Source organism: Diplotaxodon limnothrissa, linkage group LG10, assembly GCF_057381915.1.
Source record: "Diplotaxodon limnothrissa isolate DT_005_m linkage group LG10, D_limnothrissa_male_GT1.1, whole genome shotgun sequence".
In the NCBI taxonomy this organism is placed as follows: Eukaryota; Metazoa; Chordata; class Actinopteri; order Cichliformes; family Cichlidae; genus Diplotaxodon; species Diplotaxodon limnothrissa.
Genome location: NC_140605.1, coordinates 4,919,625 through 4,939,904, shown reverse-complemented (window position 1 = coordinate 4,939,904; position 20,280 = coordinate 4,919,625). Strand labels below are relative to the sequence as shown.

General features: G+C 40.7%; 1 protein-coding gene across 1 annotated transcript; it reads right to left on the bottom strand.

Annotated features, from left to right (window-relative positions):
• Positions 1–718: 718 nt before the first annotated feature.
• On the bottom strand, positions 719–19,506 carry fez1 (fasciculation and elongation protein zeta 1 (zygin I)). Its single transcript, XM_085364839.1, has 10 exons — positions 19,184–19,506; positions 15,924–16,011; positions 11,214–11,300; positions 10,495–10,660; positions 7,946–8,256; positions 7,331–7,411; positions 6,377–6,452; positions 6,224–6,289; positions 2,841–3,118; positions 719–823 (listed from the first exon to the last, which is right to left on the bottom strand). Exons 1-10 carry the CDS (start codon positions 19,504–19,506, stop codon positions 719–721), a joined length of 1,581 nt encoding a protein of 526 aa, XP_085220965.1.
• Between the last annotated feature and the right edge of the window lie 774 nt (positions 19,507–20,280).

Genomic DNA, 20,280 nt, shown 5'->3' with positions numbered 1-20,280 from the left:
CTTCCTATCACCATTGTGCTAACGTAATTATACAATAGCATTTACAACACCACCATCTTCAAATAGAAAAACACATTATGGAATGCTATCAGTTGTGTATTGGCCTCCCCAAACCCTGGACCTCAACATTAGTGAATAGTGGGATCATCTTGACAGAGAAGGGAAGGAAAGGCAGCCAACATCCAAAAGAAGAGCTTTGAATGCATGTCTTTATCCTGTCTTCCTTCTCACCCCAACCGGTCGCAGCAGATGACCGCCCCTCCCTGAGCCTGGTTCTGCCGGAGGTTTCTTCCTGTTAAAAGGGAGTTTTTCCTTCCCACTGTCGCCAAAGTGCTTGCTCATAGGGGGTCATATTGTTGATTGTTGGGTTTTTCTCTGTATCTATTATTGTACGATCTACTGTACAATATAAAGCTCTGTGAGGCGACTGTTGTTGTGATTTGGTGCAATATAAATAAAATTGAATTGAATTGAATTGAATTGAATTGAATTGTTCACACTGCTGACTCATGACTGTGTAGCAACACATAGTTCAAATCACATCATTAAGTTTGCTGATGACACGACCGTGGTGGGTCTCATTAGCAAGAACGACGAGTCAGCGTACAGAGAGGAAGTGCAGAGACTAACGGACTGGTGTAAAGACAACAACCTGTCTCTGAATGTTGACAAGACAAAAGAGATGGTTGTTGACTTTAGGTGGACACGAGGCGACCACTCACCGCTGAGCATCAACGGCTCCTCTGTGGAGATCGTCGACAGCACCAAATTCCTGGGCGTCCACCTGGAGACGGCCCTCGGCTGGTCCCTCAACACCAGCTCCCTGCACAAGAAAGCCCAACAGCGTCTCTTCTTTCTGAGAAGACTGAGAAAGGCCCGGCTTCCACCACCGATCCTGACCACCTTCTATAGAGGAACTATCGAGAGCATCCTGGGCGGCTGCATCACTGTCTGGTTTGGGAACTGTGCCATATCAGACCGCAAGACCCTACAGCGGATAGTGGGAACAGCAGAGAAGATCATCGGGGTCTCTCTCCCCTCTATTGAGGACATCTACACCACACGATGCATTCGCAAAGCCACCAGCATTGTGGCTGATCGGACACACCCCTCTCACACACTCTTCACACTCCTGCCATCTGGAAAAAGGTACCGAAGCATTCGGGCACACACATCCAGACTGTGCAACAGCTTTTTTCCACAAGCCATCCGTCTCCTCAGCAAAAAGGGACTGACTGATAAACACGCACACACACACATACACACACACTAACATTATCACTCAGCTTAACTCAACTACCTCAAAACATTGAGACTGGACTGACTAATCAACACAAGCACAAACACACTGACCTACACCACCAAACCATCGCACACACCAACCTGTAAATGGTCTTTTGCACAATATTATTACTGGACTTTCTGCACTAACTTCTGCACTTCCTAATTTTTGCTGCTACACTAAGGAATGTTTACTGTTCCTCCACTACCTCAACTCATCATCACAAAACCTTATTATTATGTTACGTTGTGTTTTTTTTTTTGTCACACTGTCACTTGCTGCTCTTGTTTGCACATTTGCACGTGCACTTTGTTGTCTGCTGTCTGATAACAAAAAAAAAAAAGTCATCCTTAGAGATAGTTAGATAGTTTTTTGTTAATTTATGTTGTAATTTATGTTAGGTCAGTCTGTCTTGTCTCTGCTAGCCAGCTAACTAGGCCTCTTAGTTAGCTAGTTTAGAGTTTTCTGTTAAATTATGTTGTAAATTTATGTTGCATGTAGCACCTTGGTTCCTGGAGGAACGTTGTTTCGCCTCACTGTGTACTGTTAAACTGTATATGGTTGAAGTGACAATAAAGCCAACTTGACTTGACTTGACTTGACTTGACTTGACTTGAATTGAACTGAATTGAATGTCCTTCAAGAAGCCTGGAGAACTTTTCCTGAAGACTACTTTCGCTATAATAAAAAAAAAGAAAAAATTAAAGCAAAGGTAATGACTAGTTTGGGTGTTGTAGTCCTTTAATAATCAAGGAAAAGTAGTAAATCCACAATTTAAAAAAAAAAAAAATCTTTTATTATAAATAATCCTGGTGTGGATTAGTTACTTACACATCAAACCAATGTTTTACAGGCAGAACATTGCTCATCTGAGTTTTTACAGACCCAGAGTGAAATTCACACAAGTTCAGCTTTCATTACCTGATCAGTGCGCCACTGAAGCAGACCCACTCTGCTCTGTCTTTGAAGATTCACCATGAGAAATTGGCATTCCTTGCTCTAACTGTCCACAATATGAAAGTCACAGGAAAAACCGACATGTCTTTTTTTTATGTTTGTTTGTTTGTTTTAACCCACTATGGTGCCACTTAAAATCCCTGTGTTTGAACAGTACACTTCAATTCTGCTTTAACAGCAATCCTTGATGTGCAGGGAAACATCAGGGTTAGCAAACTCACAACGCGAGTCTTCTTTCTCTGGGCCACATGTGTAATATTTATGTTTTTGTCCATCGAGCCACTCCATAGAGCTTCACCGCAAGTCATGATTAATTGCAGCAGAGAATAAACACCAGCCTTCAGACCAGCTGCAAAACAGAAAAATAAACACGTGGACAAAATGCATAAATTTGCTGTAATGTAAGTTAACAAAGTAAGTTACATACCGCAAAAGCCAATAGCTCCTCCAGTCACACAACCACTGTTGCCTTGGGGCAGACTGACAGAAGCGAGGCTGCCATATCGCGCCATCGGCCCCTCTGACCACCACCAGTAGGCGGCAGGTGAAGTGTCTTGCCCAAGGACACAACGACCGAGTCTGTCCAAGCCAGGGTTCAAACCGGCAACCTTCCGGTCACAAGCCGAACTCCCAACTCTTTGAGCCACGATCGCCCCAAAGTTTTCTCCACTTTGGATGCCTCCAGTGAGTTCTGGCAAATTCCACTGGACCCCAGCTGCCAAAAACTGACCACGTTCATAACTCCCATGGGCAGGTTTTGCTTCAGGCGTCTGCCATTTGGCATAACAGCACCCGAGATCTTCCAGCGGCTCATGAGCACTTTGCTCAAGGGCCTAGATGGGACTGTCATTGTGATGGACGATATACTGGTTTTCGGGGCTAAGAAAGAGGAGCATGACCAACGCTTAGATGCAGTATTACTGACAATCAAAGCATCAGGCCTTAAGCTCAACAGGTCCAAGCAGCTATGGCCTGCATGCTGCACTGTTACAGGACCATGACGGGGAGTTTTGGCCTGTTGCTTTTTGTTCTCGCACTCTCACAGATGCAGAGAAAAGATATTCACAGATTGAAAAAGAGTGTTTAGCATCTGTCTGGGCCTGTGAACGTTTTTCCCGCTACATCCAAGGCATGGGTCATGTATGTGTACAAACTGACCATAAGCCCTTGGTGCCTTTGATCAACTCATACGACCTTGACCAAACACCACTGAGATGTCAGAGACTGCTGATGCGACTGATGTGATTCAGTGTCACTGCTGAGCATGTTCTCGGTAAACAGTTAGTGGTGGCGGACGCACTCTCCAGACATCCACTGCATGGATGCTATCAGTTCGAGACAGACAGCCGGGTCAAGGTATATGTGAGCAACGTAGTGACAAGCAAACCTATCAAGTCACATAAGTTGGAGGAAATTCACAGTGCTACACAGATGGACCCAGAGCTTCAAAAAGCAATCATTTTCATCAGACAAGGGTGGCCTTTGAGAATGGCAAAGAGTTCATCACTGCAAGGCTTCTATGCAGCCAGAAGCCACCTTTCAGAATCAGACGGTCTAGTGCTCTACCACGATCGCATTGTAATTCCCACAGCACTCAGACCCAGTGTCCTTGACCAATTACATGAAGGCCACCAAGGACTAACTAAATGTAGAGAGCGTGCAAGATCAACAGTGTGGTGGCCCACCATTGGACTTCAAATGACACACAAGGTGAGATCATGCAACTTTTGCAGAGAGCACAAGCCTACACAGCGACGGGAACCCCTCGTGACTACTCCTCTGCCCAATGGCCCCTGGCAAACGATTGCAGTACTCGAAAAGACATTGTTGCCCAGTCCAGTCAATAGGGACACGGTTTGCCAAAGGGATGCTCCAAAGGGAGACTGAGGACTATCTCCTTTCTATGTTCTAAGGGCAGAATAATACCTTATCAGGACTGAGGGTAGTCTACCCCTGTGATGTCGTACGTTCTGACAACACTGTTTTATATTTAAAGTACTTTTGTTAAAGGGGAAGATGTTGTGAGATTTATTTTTCTTGTACTAGTAAGGCTACTATGGGGCCGGCCACTAGAGGTCGCTGGAACACTGTATGTTTTTGGAAAATTGATGTAGCCACGTACACTGGTGCTACAGTTCAATAAAAGTAGTCCGTGCTGAATAAACCCTGCGTCTTATTGCCTCCTATCATGACAGAGCTTGAGCAAGATCTTACTATTTCACAGATGTGGCGTATGGCTGAATTGTGTAAGCCTGATTTATACTGTCCTCAATAAATCTGTGTTTGTTTAATATAGGGCAGAAATATGATAAAATACTTATAATTGTAGAGTTTGTTTTCATGGAAAGTGAGAATTTTTTTTGTTTTGAAACAAATAATAATCATTTTTAAATAATCTCTTTAGTCACAATAAATTTGCAGTGAGCAGGAACATTGTGCACTGAATTCCTGTTTTTTTCTAAATGTAGGTATTATCAGCATCCGATAAAGATCCTTCTCAAAAAAAAGTCTTTGCCAAATTTTAGACACATTACAGAAACATAAGAGCTTCTAAAAGCATCTTGGCCATTTGGCAGCTGTTGAAACACATCCAGACATATTGGAATATTAGGATATATATTATTGGACTGGAATATTAGAAACTACATGTGTATCCCCAGTCAAAATTGCACTCACACAGTAGTCCTGAGGAAATAAACATTTTTGTCTGTCTTTTTTGATAACTTGTAAAAGTCAAAGTTTCCAAAGAATAGATTCAAATGAAAAAAGAAAAAGAAAAAAAAACTTGTGTAATTTATCAGGAGTGATCATACTAAATGCAAAACAGAAGCAAATGAACACACAACTGGGGTAGAATGTTTATTAGAATTTGCAATTAGCGATGTAACATTCACCTACATGACACAAAGGAAGTCATAAATATGCTAATATGCACAACTCTGTTGAAATGAGCTTCTTTCATCGGGGGATGATATCCACTGATATATCTCCATGTAGTTGGATAGGGATGAATGCACAGATACCTGTCACTCTGATGACACAGTAAATAAAAGTACAAAATAAACAGAGTCCATATCAAATATTTAGATACACGTAAAAAGAAATTAGAAACAAGTCAGAAGAGCACTGGATAATTAGCAAAAAGCAAAAAGTAAAGAAAAAAAGCTTTGTAATTCACTGCACTGCACCCGTAATAGTATTGTTTCCGCTCCTGTACACGGAGTAACAGTGCTAAGTTGGCAGATAAAAGTGCATGGCTTTTGTATTCAGATTAATCACTTTTTTAATCAGAAACCATACGAAGACGTGTGTGGATGCAGTATGTAGTTTAATTTTTCTGACAGTGTAGTCCTTATGAAAAGAATCAATGTACAAAACCATCACTGGTTAAGAGGTCATTTTATGATTTCAAAAATCAATGAAATTCTGTTAGAATTAAAAACAAGAGAAAGTAAAGTAATGAAGGAAAAGAAAGCAGTAATAACGCTATCACTGTACCAAAGTGGTGTTATGGTCATTATGTCATGCTCCATAAGTGAAGTCTGTTAAAAGTGGGAATCGGCTGTTCCACTTGTTATTCAGATGGTCACCGTTTTGTGGCCTGAGTTTGATGCGCAGGGAAGGGAGGAAGTGAGCTCAGCGAAAGGCAGTAGTTGTAGTTGAGGTGAATATGATAATGTTGATGGTGAGGATCCATAGTTGGTAATGGTAAAAGAGGGGAGGTCATGCAGCTTGAACCAGAGGAAAGTAAGGTCAGAAATGCCCTTGGAGAAGGAAGTTTCCATCACACTGCTGCCTCTGGCTTGGTGGCGCTTTAGGTAGGACACAGGACTGAAGAGGAAGACAGAACAAACTGCCTTGATATAGTTTCCAACATCCAAGAAGTTCAGACAGGCAATATTTCAAGAACAGAAAATGTCCCTGTTTTCCACTGTGCTGTGTAAAACGCTACAAAAGTGAGTAGAAGACTGTGTTTGCATTTACCTTTTAAGATGTAGTCGGTCAGCAGTGTAGGCACCTTCTCACTGTCCTCCTTCATGGCATAGAGTACTGCATGAAAAAAGCAGACAACAAGGCTGAATGTACTACTTCTGCCTTTTATTTGGCTCTATTACAGATGTTCTGGTGTGGTCTTACTCTTTGTGAGCATCTGCAGGTCATCAACAGATGGAGGGGTGCTTTTCTTCTCATATGGAATAACCGTGTTTAGGTACTGAAACAGAATAAAGGTTCAGAAGGCTTTCTCAGACTAATAAGAGAGTAATAAGTAGCCTCTGTTAATCTGAAGGATTACATTTCTCTCTTTTTCTTTTCTTTTAAATTAGACTTTTTTGTTTGTTTGTTTAAATTAGAATTTTGTTCAACCAAAGTGCAATCAAGCTAGTGAGTTACTTGTAGCTTTACATTACAAGTAACATGAGAGTAGTATCAATTTGTCAAGCTACTTTTGACAAAATATCATGAAATTCTGTTAAGTCATGGAGATGTGCCCTGGCATGACGTCAGCCACCTTCGTACTACTGAAATACTGGATTAAGCCTGAAGTCACCAGGATTAGTCCGGCTCCTGTTTTGCAGTATAGCTCTAAGAACACCAAACTTTGAATCTGAACCGTCCATCATTGCAAACCAATCTAAGTACCGAGAAAACCTCTGTCAACATACAGTATACAGTTGGAGATCTTCACCCTTACACCTGCTGGTCTTCTTTCCACAGTGCATTAGCTGAGTTCAGGCCAGCTAAGGTAGCCTTTATTTTCTTTGCACCAGTGAACCTTGAGAAGTCAAAACCATGTAGCTGGTTCCAGCTGGTGGTTGCAGCTGTTCACCAGAGGCATCTAACAGGCTTTCTAGTTTCAGGAGGTTCTCTGACACAGCCGACTGGCCATCCTTACGCCTAAGGATGGCCAGTCGCCTTACACTCACGGCTGACTACAAGAACCAACTGTTCACTTACCGTCTAATGAAACGAGAACGCCTAAATATGTCATTATATAATTTGCTCCATCTGTGAGTATTCATAATGGGTTGGCTCATCTGTGCATGTTTGTTTGGGTTTTTTTGTTTTTTATTTAAAACATTTAAACCTTACCTGCTTGTCATTCCCTGTGCTTCCAAATGTCTGTCTGATGCCTGTTTGTAGAATGTTGGAAATTCCCTCCATGCTGAAACGCTGTAGGACACACACACATACAAAGATATAGTGACCATTATTACAAACTACCAATTCATATGACAAAATTCATTTTTTAAATTATTCTTCAGCAGATTTCAGCATGGTATCATTGTGCAATTTATTGTATATATTGCATCCACTTCCTTAAGCCATCGGTATGCTCATATTAGTTCAGTAACAGAGAGTAAGGTACCAAGAGCCAGACTCACAGCACTCAGACTGCTGCTACATCGAATGGAGAGGAAATCCATTAGGCAGTTTCTCTTTTGCTGGATAGGACTGCACTGGGCAGTTACTGTACATAGATGATGGGTCACAGCCACTTTATAATCTTTCCTGGAAGATAATTTAGAGGCTAATGGCCTTTAGATATCCATTATACTAACAGTTAAAGAGGATGGGGAAAGGAAGAGCTTGCAGGCATTCTTGTTTTACCTTCCTGTAATTTACAGTGAAAAGTTTAAAAAAGAAATCTGCACATTCATAAAATGCCTCATATTGTTAATATTTGAGATTAGCACCATTACCCACCTTAACAAGCATGGTCCCTGTCTTCTGGCCTGTGGAGCTATCGTTGCCTCCATTCACAGGCACTGTCCCTCCCCCCTGCAGGCTCATGGCCTTGTCCCGACGTCTGCGTTTGCTGCTGCTGTCTCGTTGCTCCTTCTGCCTGTTCTGCACCTCCATTAGTGCCGTGATGAATGTGTTCTTCACCTCTTTCTCAAACTCCAGCTCATCACGACGAGCCAACTGGCTGACGAGCTCCTCTGAGTACTCACGGATGGCGACTTCCACCCGGTGCAGCAGCTCAACAAGCGCTGAGCTGGGCATCAGGCTCAGGCCTGCAGGATGGATTTGAGAGCGGAAAGGTTGTGGGAATCATTAGAGTTAAGCAGGATGCTAACAGTAAAATAATATTCTTTGAATAGTCTGACTATTGGGAATCGGTGCCACTGTGACAGTATTAATTACCAGTAATGTATACTAATGCGGCCCAGGGTAATTTTGCTATATGAATAAGGTACTGTTGTATGAATAACATAATGAGCAGTCCCTGATGATAGCTCAGCGTATAAAGGAAGGAAGTGCAATCAGTATTTTGTAAAAAGAACACAAACAAAACAGCAGCTTGGGAGAAACATTTCTGACAATGCAGCTGGTACAGTGTAATCATTATATTACATCGCAGATGCCTAAAGACGTTGTCTGTGGCTGCTCATACTGTAATGCTTTAGCTCAACTGGGAAGTTTTTTTGAATTACAAATTTGATCATGTAAAATGCATGTTGAGGCAGAAAATAATATTATATTACACCCACACTAGATATAGTGCCATAACGTCCATTTACTGCACGTAAAGTCTCCACCATTTAAAAAAGAATTGTGAAATAACAAAATGAATACATGAGTGAATATCGATTTTGAAATTATTATTTTTATTTTTATTTTTATTTAAATCTCTCTAACTGCAATTAAATTTCACAATAAGACCAAGGCTCTTTAATTAGTATACACTTCCCCCAGATACTTGAAAAAAATAATTTTATCAGCATTATTAAATACTTAATTTCCTAAAAAACACGTTTGTCTTTGATCCATGTATTCATGTATTCGTCCACTGTACAGTATTTACTTGTTTCATATAGTAAAATTCCCGAGAAAAAAAGAATGGTGTTAGAGAGTGTTAGCCAGTTATTTTAAAAAAGAAGACAATGTGAACAAAACAGCTGGTTTCTTCATGGTTTTGCGTAACTATTTTTAAATCCCTGTAGAACGGAACCGTGTAAGCTAGCGCAATAATTTTTTTTGTATATGAAACCAGAGGAGTTTCCTTCCACATATAGCTTTTCAAAAATTGCATAAAAAAATGCACTTTTTTGCAATTTATGTAGTTACTATGGACTTAATGCATACATATTATTAAAATATGGGCTATAACAGTTGTATTGATGCATAGCAACTTGAAATACTCCCAAAAATGGCACTACAGCATGTAAAAATATAAAGTAAGCTCTTGCGGCCTTGGTTCTATGGTAGGTCTTAAAGGGTTAAACATGAGGTGTTTCCACCACTTTGGTACATGTGACCAATTTGCAAGGTGATTATTGTGCAGGGTGTTCATATTATGGCACACATATCGTGTCAGTCACGGGGCAATTTTTTTGTCATTACATTGCAACTGTGAATCTAAACTATATAAAAAGGCTTTTGACTCCAAATATCTATCTGTATCTGTAACCTTTTGAGTGCTCTTCTCAATGGTGGAAAAGTAGAAGTACAAATAGCGTAAAAGTAGCTGAAAACCACTAAAATATGGAAGCAACATTTAGATATAGTAGCCAAAAAAGAAAGGTTTATTTTACTCATTTAGTGTTGTGGGTGGCTTAATTTATTGTACAACCACCATTTTACTTTGTTTTTAATATGGTGATTTCTCAGTGCAGCCAAAATTTCATGTTTGCTAAAGTTAGCTTGGTAATGCTAACTGACATAGCTGATAATCCCTGCACAGATGCGCATGTGCTGCATGTTTAATGCTGTTTCTGTTGATGTTTCTTTAAGAAGGTTAACTAATTATTATTTACAGTTTTTAGTTGTAAAGAAAAGTTATTGACCTCTTAAACTCTCATCTTCAAACTAACTAAATGAGATAACTAATGTACACAGATGGATAGTTATAGTTGTATTTGAGACTTATTTTTCCCTGAACATTGTATCTTTGCGTTAGGTTTAAATGGATTCATGTTGGAGCTTTTTTGAAAAGGGTGATTATAGTTTTTAGCTTTAACTGATGATAATACCAAATAAGAGTCACACCTTTGGTATTTTATTACTATTTTGAGGTATGTACCTTAATTTTGACCTAAAGGATGACTTTAATAGGAAATTATCACATTTCTGACATGCTACTTAACAGAAAATATGCACTTGTTATGAAGTCTAGTCTATTATATCTAGTCTACGAGGTAATCCTGAACGATAGCATTAGAATAAATTGGTTAAAACAGCTCAGTCAGGACATTGCATAAGTCAAATGAAAATAAGAAATAACCAGAAACATGGATTATTCACAGCTTTACCTTCATAAGAGCAGTTGTTGTTTGAAGCCTCTGACAGCTGCCTGATCTCTTCTAGCAGGGACAGATTGGTCCTGGAGGAGGAGTGACTGACCTCTTCCTCCTCATCCTCCTCAGTTTCACCAGGATCTGGAGAATTCTCCATCATTTCAACTATCTCCTCAATGACCTTGAACACAGAAATGGAGGGATTCACAAATAAACAAGCTGACCAATCTGTTTAAAGAGTTTACACCCTACAAGCATGACTGAGGATTTATCTATTAATGAGTTTCTGTGGACTTTACTTTTGTGTTTCTGTGTTTTTAACTAGATTTTGTTATTGTTTCTCCCTCTTTTAATGTTAATGTACTTATTTTTATTTTAACTTATTTGCATTTTTCTGTGTAATTTTGAGTATGTATTACTTTAAGACATTTTGGGGGTGTCCCCCTTTTAATCTGTAGTGGTTCAGTCCAGAATCTATTTGGGCTGTGGCTTAACCAATTAGCCAATTAGCCAGTACCACCTCGTTAAATTTAATTGGTCAACTTGTTTATTTGTGAAGGTGTGATTGGTCCACTTGGATTTTTTCTGTTTCCTGTTTTTTATTTAAACACAAACTGTTTGACATTTTGCAATGACGCTGATGAAGGCATGACGCTGATGAAGGCCACAAGCTGAAACGTGTTGGTCACAAAAAATTTGCCGTTCACTTGATTTTTACACACACACACTCAGACCTGATCTGCTGTGATAAGAGGTTCTTCATTCAGGCAGTTGGCATTGTCGTTCTTCTCATTCATCTCCTCCTCCTCTTTTTCATGAATCTGCAAATGATAAATTATGCCAACAGATTACTGTGGTGAGGATGCCAGCAAGAGTCAAATGCTGATGTCTTTGCATTGGAGTAATTGATGAAAATACACATTCAAAAAAAAAAAAATCAATTGGTGTGTTTGAATGACAGCTCATTCAGGAGTTGTGTTCATTTTTTCCCTGCTCTGTCCAGCAAAAAATGGTAGACAGATTCACTTTGGCAAGTAGAGTAGTCTGCGTGAGCGTGCTTGTGTTCATAAAGTTTCTCCATTTAATGTTTAATAATGGGTGTCAGGAGCTCAGCCCCATCCCCCAGGACCTGAAGCAGTAGACCTGGGCCCCAGAAATGTAGAGGCCCTCCAGAGCGTGAGAGCCCCAGGTGGACCACCACAGGGACAACCGCAGTTCCCACTCAGAGAAGAGCAAAGGAGAGCCCTGGGGAGGGGTCACCCAGCAGCCACAGTGCAGACGCCCCAGGTGACTGCAGCGACAAGCTCACAGACTCCACTGGCTACACCGGAGCAGACCAAGCCCGAAACCCAAGGACACCCCAACCCCCACCAAGAGCAGACAAATCCAGGGGGCCCAGGTCCCACCAAGCAGCCACCAGGAACAAGCCAGTACAGAACCGAGCTTCCAGACCCAGATACCGAGAAGTACCAATGCACCAGCAGATGGGAGCAACAGTCACTGGCAGGGAATGTGTCAGGGGGAAATAGGCCCCCACACCTGAGGGAGCCTGAGATGTTCTAAGAGAGAGGGGGAGGGTGACATGTACACATAGACAAACAGGCAGACACACACCCTCTTTGGAGACACACAGAAATGGATGCCGTACACACACTTTATACTCCCAGGTCCAAACACCAATAACCCCCAGATAGGCAATCAGCCCCCAGATTCAGGAGATGCCTCCCCTTCAGTCTGGGGTGGAGACAAGCAGACCATCCTGGTCCCCACATCAGGAGAGCAGCCCTCCAGCCCAGACCCCAACTGGCCACTTGAGTTCATTTCTAAGTCTGATGTTTAAATATTTAAAAGGTTTTACATAATTTACTGTTACATTACTATCACATTTTAAAAACCACTTACTCATTCCATTTTTAAAAGCATGTAAATAGACTGCATCCTGTTTACGTGTGGAATTGAAGGAGGAGGCTAGAGAGAGGGTGTCTGTCTCCTGAACCTGAACTGTGAGCAGGATCCACAGGAGGAGATATTTTTGTGAAATATCTTTACTCCTCACAACGTTTCCTGGACCTTTTACGTTAGTGATACATGAATCACCTCTGGTGGTCCACAAAGGTACTGTAGATGGGCTACAGCACTAACAGAACAGTTTGAAATGACTCGCAAGTATATTGAGTTAAATATTTTTTATAAATGTATTTATCGATATAAAAAGTGAATAAAACATTCGAATAGGAGCTGGTTAGTTTGTGATATTACTCATTAGCCTGACCTAAATTTGATGCTCTTGTATTGACGTTTGTGTCCCAGTGGCAGATGGGTCACTATGACTGAGCATTAGCAAGCTATAGTGAAACAGCCTATGTTTTTATATTTTTCAAATAACATTTGAGAAATACATCACTTTCTCTTGAACTTTTATTGAAGATGAATTTTCTGATTTTTAAGTTGGCTGCAGCGCTCTTGACTTTGATCATGGCTGCTCTAGCAACGTTCAAAACTTATGGGTTTCCATTAAGCCTCAGCTATACTTTGTCTGTGGTGCTATTGAGCAAATAGATAGCATGATCACATATGATGGTGCATGTACCAAACATTTTTTTAATTAAGCACTGTTACCATACGTTTTATTATCAACTTAGCATTTAACAGTTTATCCATTCCTCCATGCTGATACAATAATGAGAAAGTGATAAATATCCATGTTACAAAAGGAAAATCTATTTTGTGGCTCAACTCATTTCGAGTTAAATAGAACCACATTTTTATAATATTTAAAAAGTGTGGCAGGAGAAACAATCAGAGGTATAAATGCAGAGAAAAGATTGTCCTCACAGGAAGCTGTCATATGTTAAATATTTTGTGTCTCTCTAGGTATAAAACTTTTAGCTTGAAGGCATGAATGTGATACATTTCCACAGCCACCCTCTGCTCCTGTGATAACCACAGCTCCTCTGGCCTTCACCAGTCCAAACATGGCGTAGAACACTAAGTGTCTGCTGTCCAGCTGAATCTGACAGGCAATCAAGGAAACAGAGGAGGAGGAGGCAGAGCTTAGCTGAATGCCAGACCAGTCACGAGTGGTCAGGCATGCTTTCAATTGTCAGCATGAAATGAATTTTACAGGAGCAGAAACTAGTCATACAATTCATTTTAGCACATCGAGATGGAAAATAATGACACACAGCATTTGTCTTTAAGAAAAGCATCATTATTATCCTTACAAACACAGAAATTAGTGAATGTAGTTAACCATTCATAGCAAGCGAATAGACCAACATGTAAATATTTGACTGTGAGGTGAATTTTCTGGGTCAGACGTGTTCATGTAAGGATGAAATGTGTAAACAAACATTAGAGTGGACCAGAGAATGAGCTTCCCATTCATTCAGCACCAGTGTTGGGACTAACGCGTTATTAAGTAACGCGTTACAGTAACTACGTTATTATTGTAGTAACGAGCACGGTAACTAGTTATTGTGCCAAAATCAGGAACGCGTTAGTCGTTACTGGGATTTAGATGGGCTCGTTACTCGTTACTTCGTGTGGTGGCATCGCGGAGCTTCCACAGATTCAGTAACATTAGCAAGTGGTGGAGGCCAGCAGCTGGATGAAGGAAAGGGGAGGCAGGAGGAGGAGAGGCCCGAGGCGGCCGCAGGTCCAAGTGTGAACTGAACTTCAGGTAAGAAGTTCTGACCTGCAGTCTCTCTGGGTCAGATATGAACCAAGTGTAGGTGGAGTTTATTTTCGTTATTCTGACTTTTTCGTACTGCGTGCTAGCTAGCATGACGGAGTTTCTATACAGCTGTGTGGTGCTGTGAAGTTAATGATGTTGAACTTTATTTTGTTCATAAGTTATTAGAGTTGCCAACCGTCCAGTCTGGTATTCAGAGAAAATATTACGCGTTTCTTATTGAGGTGAAAAGGAACAGTTTGTCCCGTAATTCAGCTACAATGAAAAAGGCACAAAGCTGGAGTTATTCTGTGTTTACGCTGCACAGCTGCCTCTTCTTCTCTCATTCTCTGCCCCTCCCTCTCCCGTTTCTACTTCAGTCATGAAAACTGATCAATGATCAGCTGATCGGCTTTTCTCCCTTGTTTGTTTATCGCTCACTTTGCGCCAGAAAGAGGAAACCAACGGATGTCGCGCTAAACAACAGCAGCACGTTTAAGCTTGATCAGCTGTTGTTAGAATTTATTTAATATTAATTTCTAGTATCAGCTGATGTTTGCTGGAGCCACAGCTGTAAAGCTGCTGGTCATGATGTCGGTTTGGAGATGTGGTGAGAGGGAAACATGAAGATGAAACCAGGAGATGTCCTTACTGAACCATCAGAGCTGTGATGGAGAAACAGGTTTACCTTTTAGGTGACATGAATGATTGAAGGGAAGTTAAGAACTGTTTCTGAGAGACAAATAACACTAGGATCCTTTTTTATGTAGCTGACAGCTGGTAACTGTGCAGGGGCGGGTCTAGCAAAGTGTTGCCAGGGGGGCATGTAGGGCATTAACAGGGAGAGGGGGGCACAAAGAAATACTTTTCTTTCTTATTCTCATTTAAAATGTCTAGCTTTTATTAAATAATTATCTGAATCTTACAACAAACGATTGATAGATTGATGCATATATACCATCAGAACAGTGAACATCACTGTCACAACAGTGTTTGTTTTCATTCAAAGGCTTTATGATTTTTCCTATAATGGTGGCCAGTCTCTAGTCAAAACGCCCGGGCCAATTTTCTGTCCCAGTCCAGCTCTGTATGCAGCTCATCTGCAGTCTGGTGTTACCTACATCTTCCTATTCAGAAGGCAGAATTTCCGAGTTCTGAGTACAATCAAAGCACCACGACTGCAGTTTTTGTGTTGGATGTAAAAGGCGCACATGACGCTGTGACGTAGGCTAGAATCATGGCAGCAGTCAATGACGGTCCAGGCGTGGGATTTCTCTCGTGGAAATGTGCACATTATCTTTTCCTTTCTATTGGTAGGTGGCACAGTGCACTGTGGCAAGTAAGCAAGCTAGAAGACTGGCAAAGTTATGGAAGCAACACATTAACAAGAGAAGTCTGAGTAAAACCAAAGTTACTTTCCCTGGTAACTAGTTACTTTGAAAGTAACGAGTAACTTGAAGTAACTGAGTTACTTTTGAGAGAAGTAACTAGTAATGTAACTAAGTTACTATTTTAAAGTAACTTACCCAACACTGTTCAGCACCCACATTACACCACAGTGCTAAGGATGCTCATCAGAATAGTTTGCTATCAGTTCAGTGTATTCGTTTATATTTAATACTAATTTACAGCAAGAGTCATCTCAAGGTGCTTTTTTACTATTGATGAGAATAAAAATTTGCATATAAATAGTGCAAAGCTATTCCTACATGTATATTATATTATATTAATTAGATTTAAACTAAACATGAAGGCGTGGCATGAAATGTACCTCCTGGTCAGAGATATTGCCGTTGATTCCTTCCGAGTCGGTGCCGTCCCAGGTGGCGATGTAGTTGTCAGTTAGAGCATCCCACACACTGCAAAACAACACAGACCCATGTCAAAATGCAAACCTACTCAAGCAAATATCAAAAAGAAGTATAAAGACACAATTTTTGCCCTCAGCTTTTGCCCTCAATAGATTTGTTTTTCTGATTGTAAAAAGCCATGTACTCAGCCCTATGTTCAGCATTCTGCAACTCAGTCAATATTTCATTGTGGTGGAGTTCAGGGCTGCAGGGCAGCAGTGCACAATAGAAAAGAAGTGCAGCTTACTACGTGTTAAACGGTATCCGCAGCAGAGATTTAGATAAAGTTCCTCACATCATTGTACAAAGTGTTCTCCAACTCTCCCAGCGTCTGTCTGAGGCAGAGTGAAGTAAAAACTGGGAGAGAAGTGTCCTTTGTGTCTGAGCTTGTGTGTGTGTGTGTGTGTGTGTGTGTGTGTGTGTGTGTGTGTGTGTGTGTGTGTGTGTGTGTGTGTCACTCAGAGGTTGGCTGAGGCCTGTTTCCCTGCTCCCAGTGGCACTGCCTCTGCCTGCTTACACAGTGGACTCCATTGAGCTGGCAGCTTACCTCACCAGTCATGCCTGTGTGTCATGGCTGCTCACACCAGGCCAAAGATTAGTTCTAGTTTTCCTAAAAGTTAACAAAGCCTGATGGCACCTCTCTGGGTTTTCAGAGGTATATTTGTTGCCAATGCGATTCTAATTTGCAGGATCATTAACAGCTCTGGTCGCAGAGTTTGCCTTTTTATATTAATGTGGCAGTACGCTACAAAGTGATTTCAAGTGCATTGGTATTGCTTTAAAACTAAAGAGCTTAAATCAGAATACAGGGGAAAAAAACTGCTTAGAAGTGTCAACAACACACCACAATCACACTGTAGACACAGTGCACAGCTGCACTGAGTGTACTGTAAGTGTTCAGGCAACATGCTGTAACTTGCACTGTACTGTATTTTCTAACTGTTGGATTTCTATTCTGTTATACAGTATTAAGGACCTTCTGACCAACAAAATATACTGTGCACCCCTTCAGGATACCAGATTTTAACTAACTAACTAATATAACTAATATCCTCGATGCATGAAGGAGCGTTTCCGCAGGTCCTTCCTCCCTGCAGCTGTCAGACTGTACAATCAAAACAACAATCATAGATGTTTACATCTGCGCTTTAACTACAATAATTTAATCAACCGATTTACACTACAACCTGGGTTTGCCTCTTATCTGTTGTTAATTTTATTTAATTTAATAACTGTACAGTACTCTGTTTATAGTAACTATTGTCCTTAATGTAAATGTGTAAGAAAAAATGTGTATATTTCTGTTCTGTGTCCTGTGTACTGTTTGTTATATATGTGTCTTTCTGGCTGCTGTTACAACCAAATTTCCCCTTGTGGGACAATTAAAGGATAATTCTATTCTATTCTATTCTATTCTATTCTAATATATTGTTACAGGATACAGTATCTTATTCTATATAAGATTTTTATCTAATCTTTCCTTTCTTTAACAGCCTTGAGCTAGTCGCACATGCTTTCAAATCCAGATGGGATTACTGCATTTAGTACTGCACTAATATCACAGATGAGTATGTGCCAAGGGCAGTGCTAGTAAGAACATTTTTTACTATTTCAGCCTGGTTACACACTGAGTCTAGCTAGCTGACTGGTGGCTGTAGCTTTATATAACACTTCAAGTGGTACCAGTCTTCTTATGTGATGCTTTTTCCTATAAATAAAACTGAAGAATTGAAATGCAGTAAAGCCAACGTAACCAGTCACAACCACATCAGAAACCAGAGCAGCACATGAAGAGCACGTTCTGTGTTTATAACACATGGTTGGTCATCTGGCCTACAGGGAGTGGAGGTCCATGTTCCAACGCTGTCCTGCTGTGTTTCCTGGCCTGCAGCCACACAACAGGAATCATTCTGTTTAAATTTCTAGCTCTCCATCAGCTTGACAGATTCACTCAAAGCTGAGTTTCAGATCAGGGACTGCAGGGATTACTCCAAAATGTGCCACATAGGGTTTTCAACCAAGCTGCAGATTTAGACTGGTGATTAGTTTTGTTGGTGTGTCAGCTTCTCCTGTTTGCTCCTGTGTGACATAACAAAACGCAAACCTTCCAGTTTCATTAACACCAGTACCACCTCTTCATGGGACAAACTCTTCTGAGGAACATGGAACACTCATGTATGTCTGATTGAAATGTATTTCTTATGGTTTCCTTATTTATGACACTAGTGTATCAATCCACCCACTGCCTTGCACTCTGCTCTGTACTCACTCAGAGCTTTATTAACCAATAAAAGCTCACTTTTCTCACCAGAAATTAATCATTGCTCAAAGTCATATAATCCTTTCCAAAAAACTCTGCTGTCACACCTACAGTCAAGCTATATTTAGCATGATTCAGAGAACGCCTCAGAAGCTGCTAGCAAGAGGAGGAGGCTCTGGCAGTCAGAGGAGAGGCAGAGACTGGGACAGAACCAAAGCCAACTGAGGCGTACGACGCTGCACGCTGAATAATTCAGCATGCAGCCTGACATGGTGGAGGTGGGGAGGGTGGGGTCACAGTGCTGATTGACTGCATGTTTGGGGATGTTGTGGTCTGTGTGTGGAAATGTTTTGGCTTTTGTTCCAGGCTGCCAAGTCGTTTCAGCCTCCAGTGTGTGTGTTGTAAATGGAAGCATAATGAGCATATTGCTAACTGATTAACATGAAAGGCTGTTCTTTTTTTTATGTCTGTTGATATTCTACCTCCTGTATTTCTTTAGGGGACTAGGCATGTTTCTAAAAATGTTCTTTCATATACTTTCTATGTCAACATAACTGTAGCAGAGATCCTGCAGGTTCACCAAGGGACAGAAAATTTAAAGACAGAATATAGATTAATAACTTTTTCACTCAAACATTTTTTTTTTTTTTACGATAATTCCAAATAAAACAAACCCTTGTAGACTGTATCTGCAGTAACAGAAACTGACTTTATTTTTTTTCTGTTTTTAAAGGGATTTTAGCTGGGTTTAGAATTGGTGCCTCAAGTTAAGCTCAAATTGTTCTGGGTTCGTTATAGTTTACACACTGAACAGTGTCACATCCTTTATTACCACAGCTGTTTGGAAATACACAGTAACAGATGACTAAAGACTGAAAGATTCCAATAAGTAAACCTTGCTTCAGATATTGTGTCACTTACTCTTCATCTTGCAGTCGCTCCTCGTCCTCCTGATTGTGTGACTGGTTGCGTATGGGCGCCAGGCCCTCCGTCTTGGTGTTGTAATTGTGGAAGCACACATTGAGCTTCTCGTCAAACTCATTTACCAGGTCCTCCATTGACTTGAAGCTCATCATCTCAGAGAAGTTTTCCAGTTCAGAGAACTCCTCACGGGTGATGGAGGCCAGGGGGACGGTGGTGGTGGTGGAGTAGGAGTCGTTGATGAGGCTTTGGTCCATCTCATCCATCCTACAGGGCCGGAGGTCCTCAAACTCCTCATCTAAGCACACAAGAGGGGCTTCCATAGTGTCCCCTATCAAGTTAATGTCTGAGTCCTGCAGGAAACAGAGTCATGCAGCATTTAATGAACTGATTTTGCTGAATTTTGAAGGGCTTTTAAATTCAAGACATTTTAAGTTTGAGCATATGTTGCTTAATAAGCCAAGGCCACAAATGTGTTTAAAGAAAAGACCTGGTCAGTCACAGCACAAAGGTTTTTCGTGATTTCCATCTGTCCCCATCTGCTTTATTAACCAGTGTCCCAGAAGGATTTATCTGGTCTAGCATAAATCATGCCTCTCTGTCCTCATGTGGAATGACACCAGCACGTCTAGACAAAGAGGAGATAGAGGTAGGTGTGCCAGAAGGGGACCAGGTCCCAGGGGGGACCGAACCAGTTTGCTTTACTGGTAAACCAGTTAATTAAGTACACCAACAATGATTTAACTGATGAGCGCTTCAATATTCTGGGACATGAAATTATAGAACCATTTGACAAAGTACATTGTATATTATAATCGTGCTATTTTTGTGTTGGTCAAAGCTTTGCTTGATATACACTGAAAAAATACTGAAAAAATAATTTTGGATTACATGAACATTTTCCATGCAGTTTTATTACATAATTGAACTGTAAAATATTTAATGGAATCTGGCCAAATCATTGGTGTCTATTCAGTTTATACCAAGCACATTTTCCTTAATGATTAATTATTTGAATTAAAAAAACAAACCCAAACCTTTGATTCCATACATTTCAGCTGATTATTATTTTTTAATGGTTGTTTAAGAGCAATTTT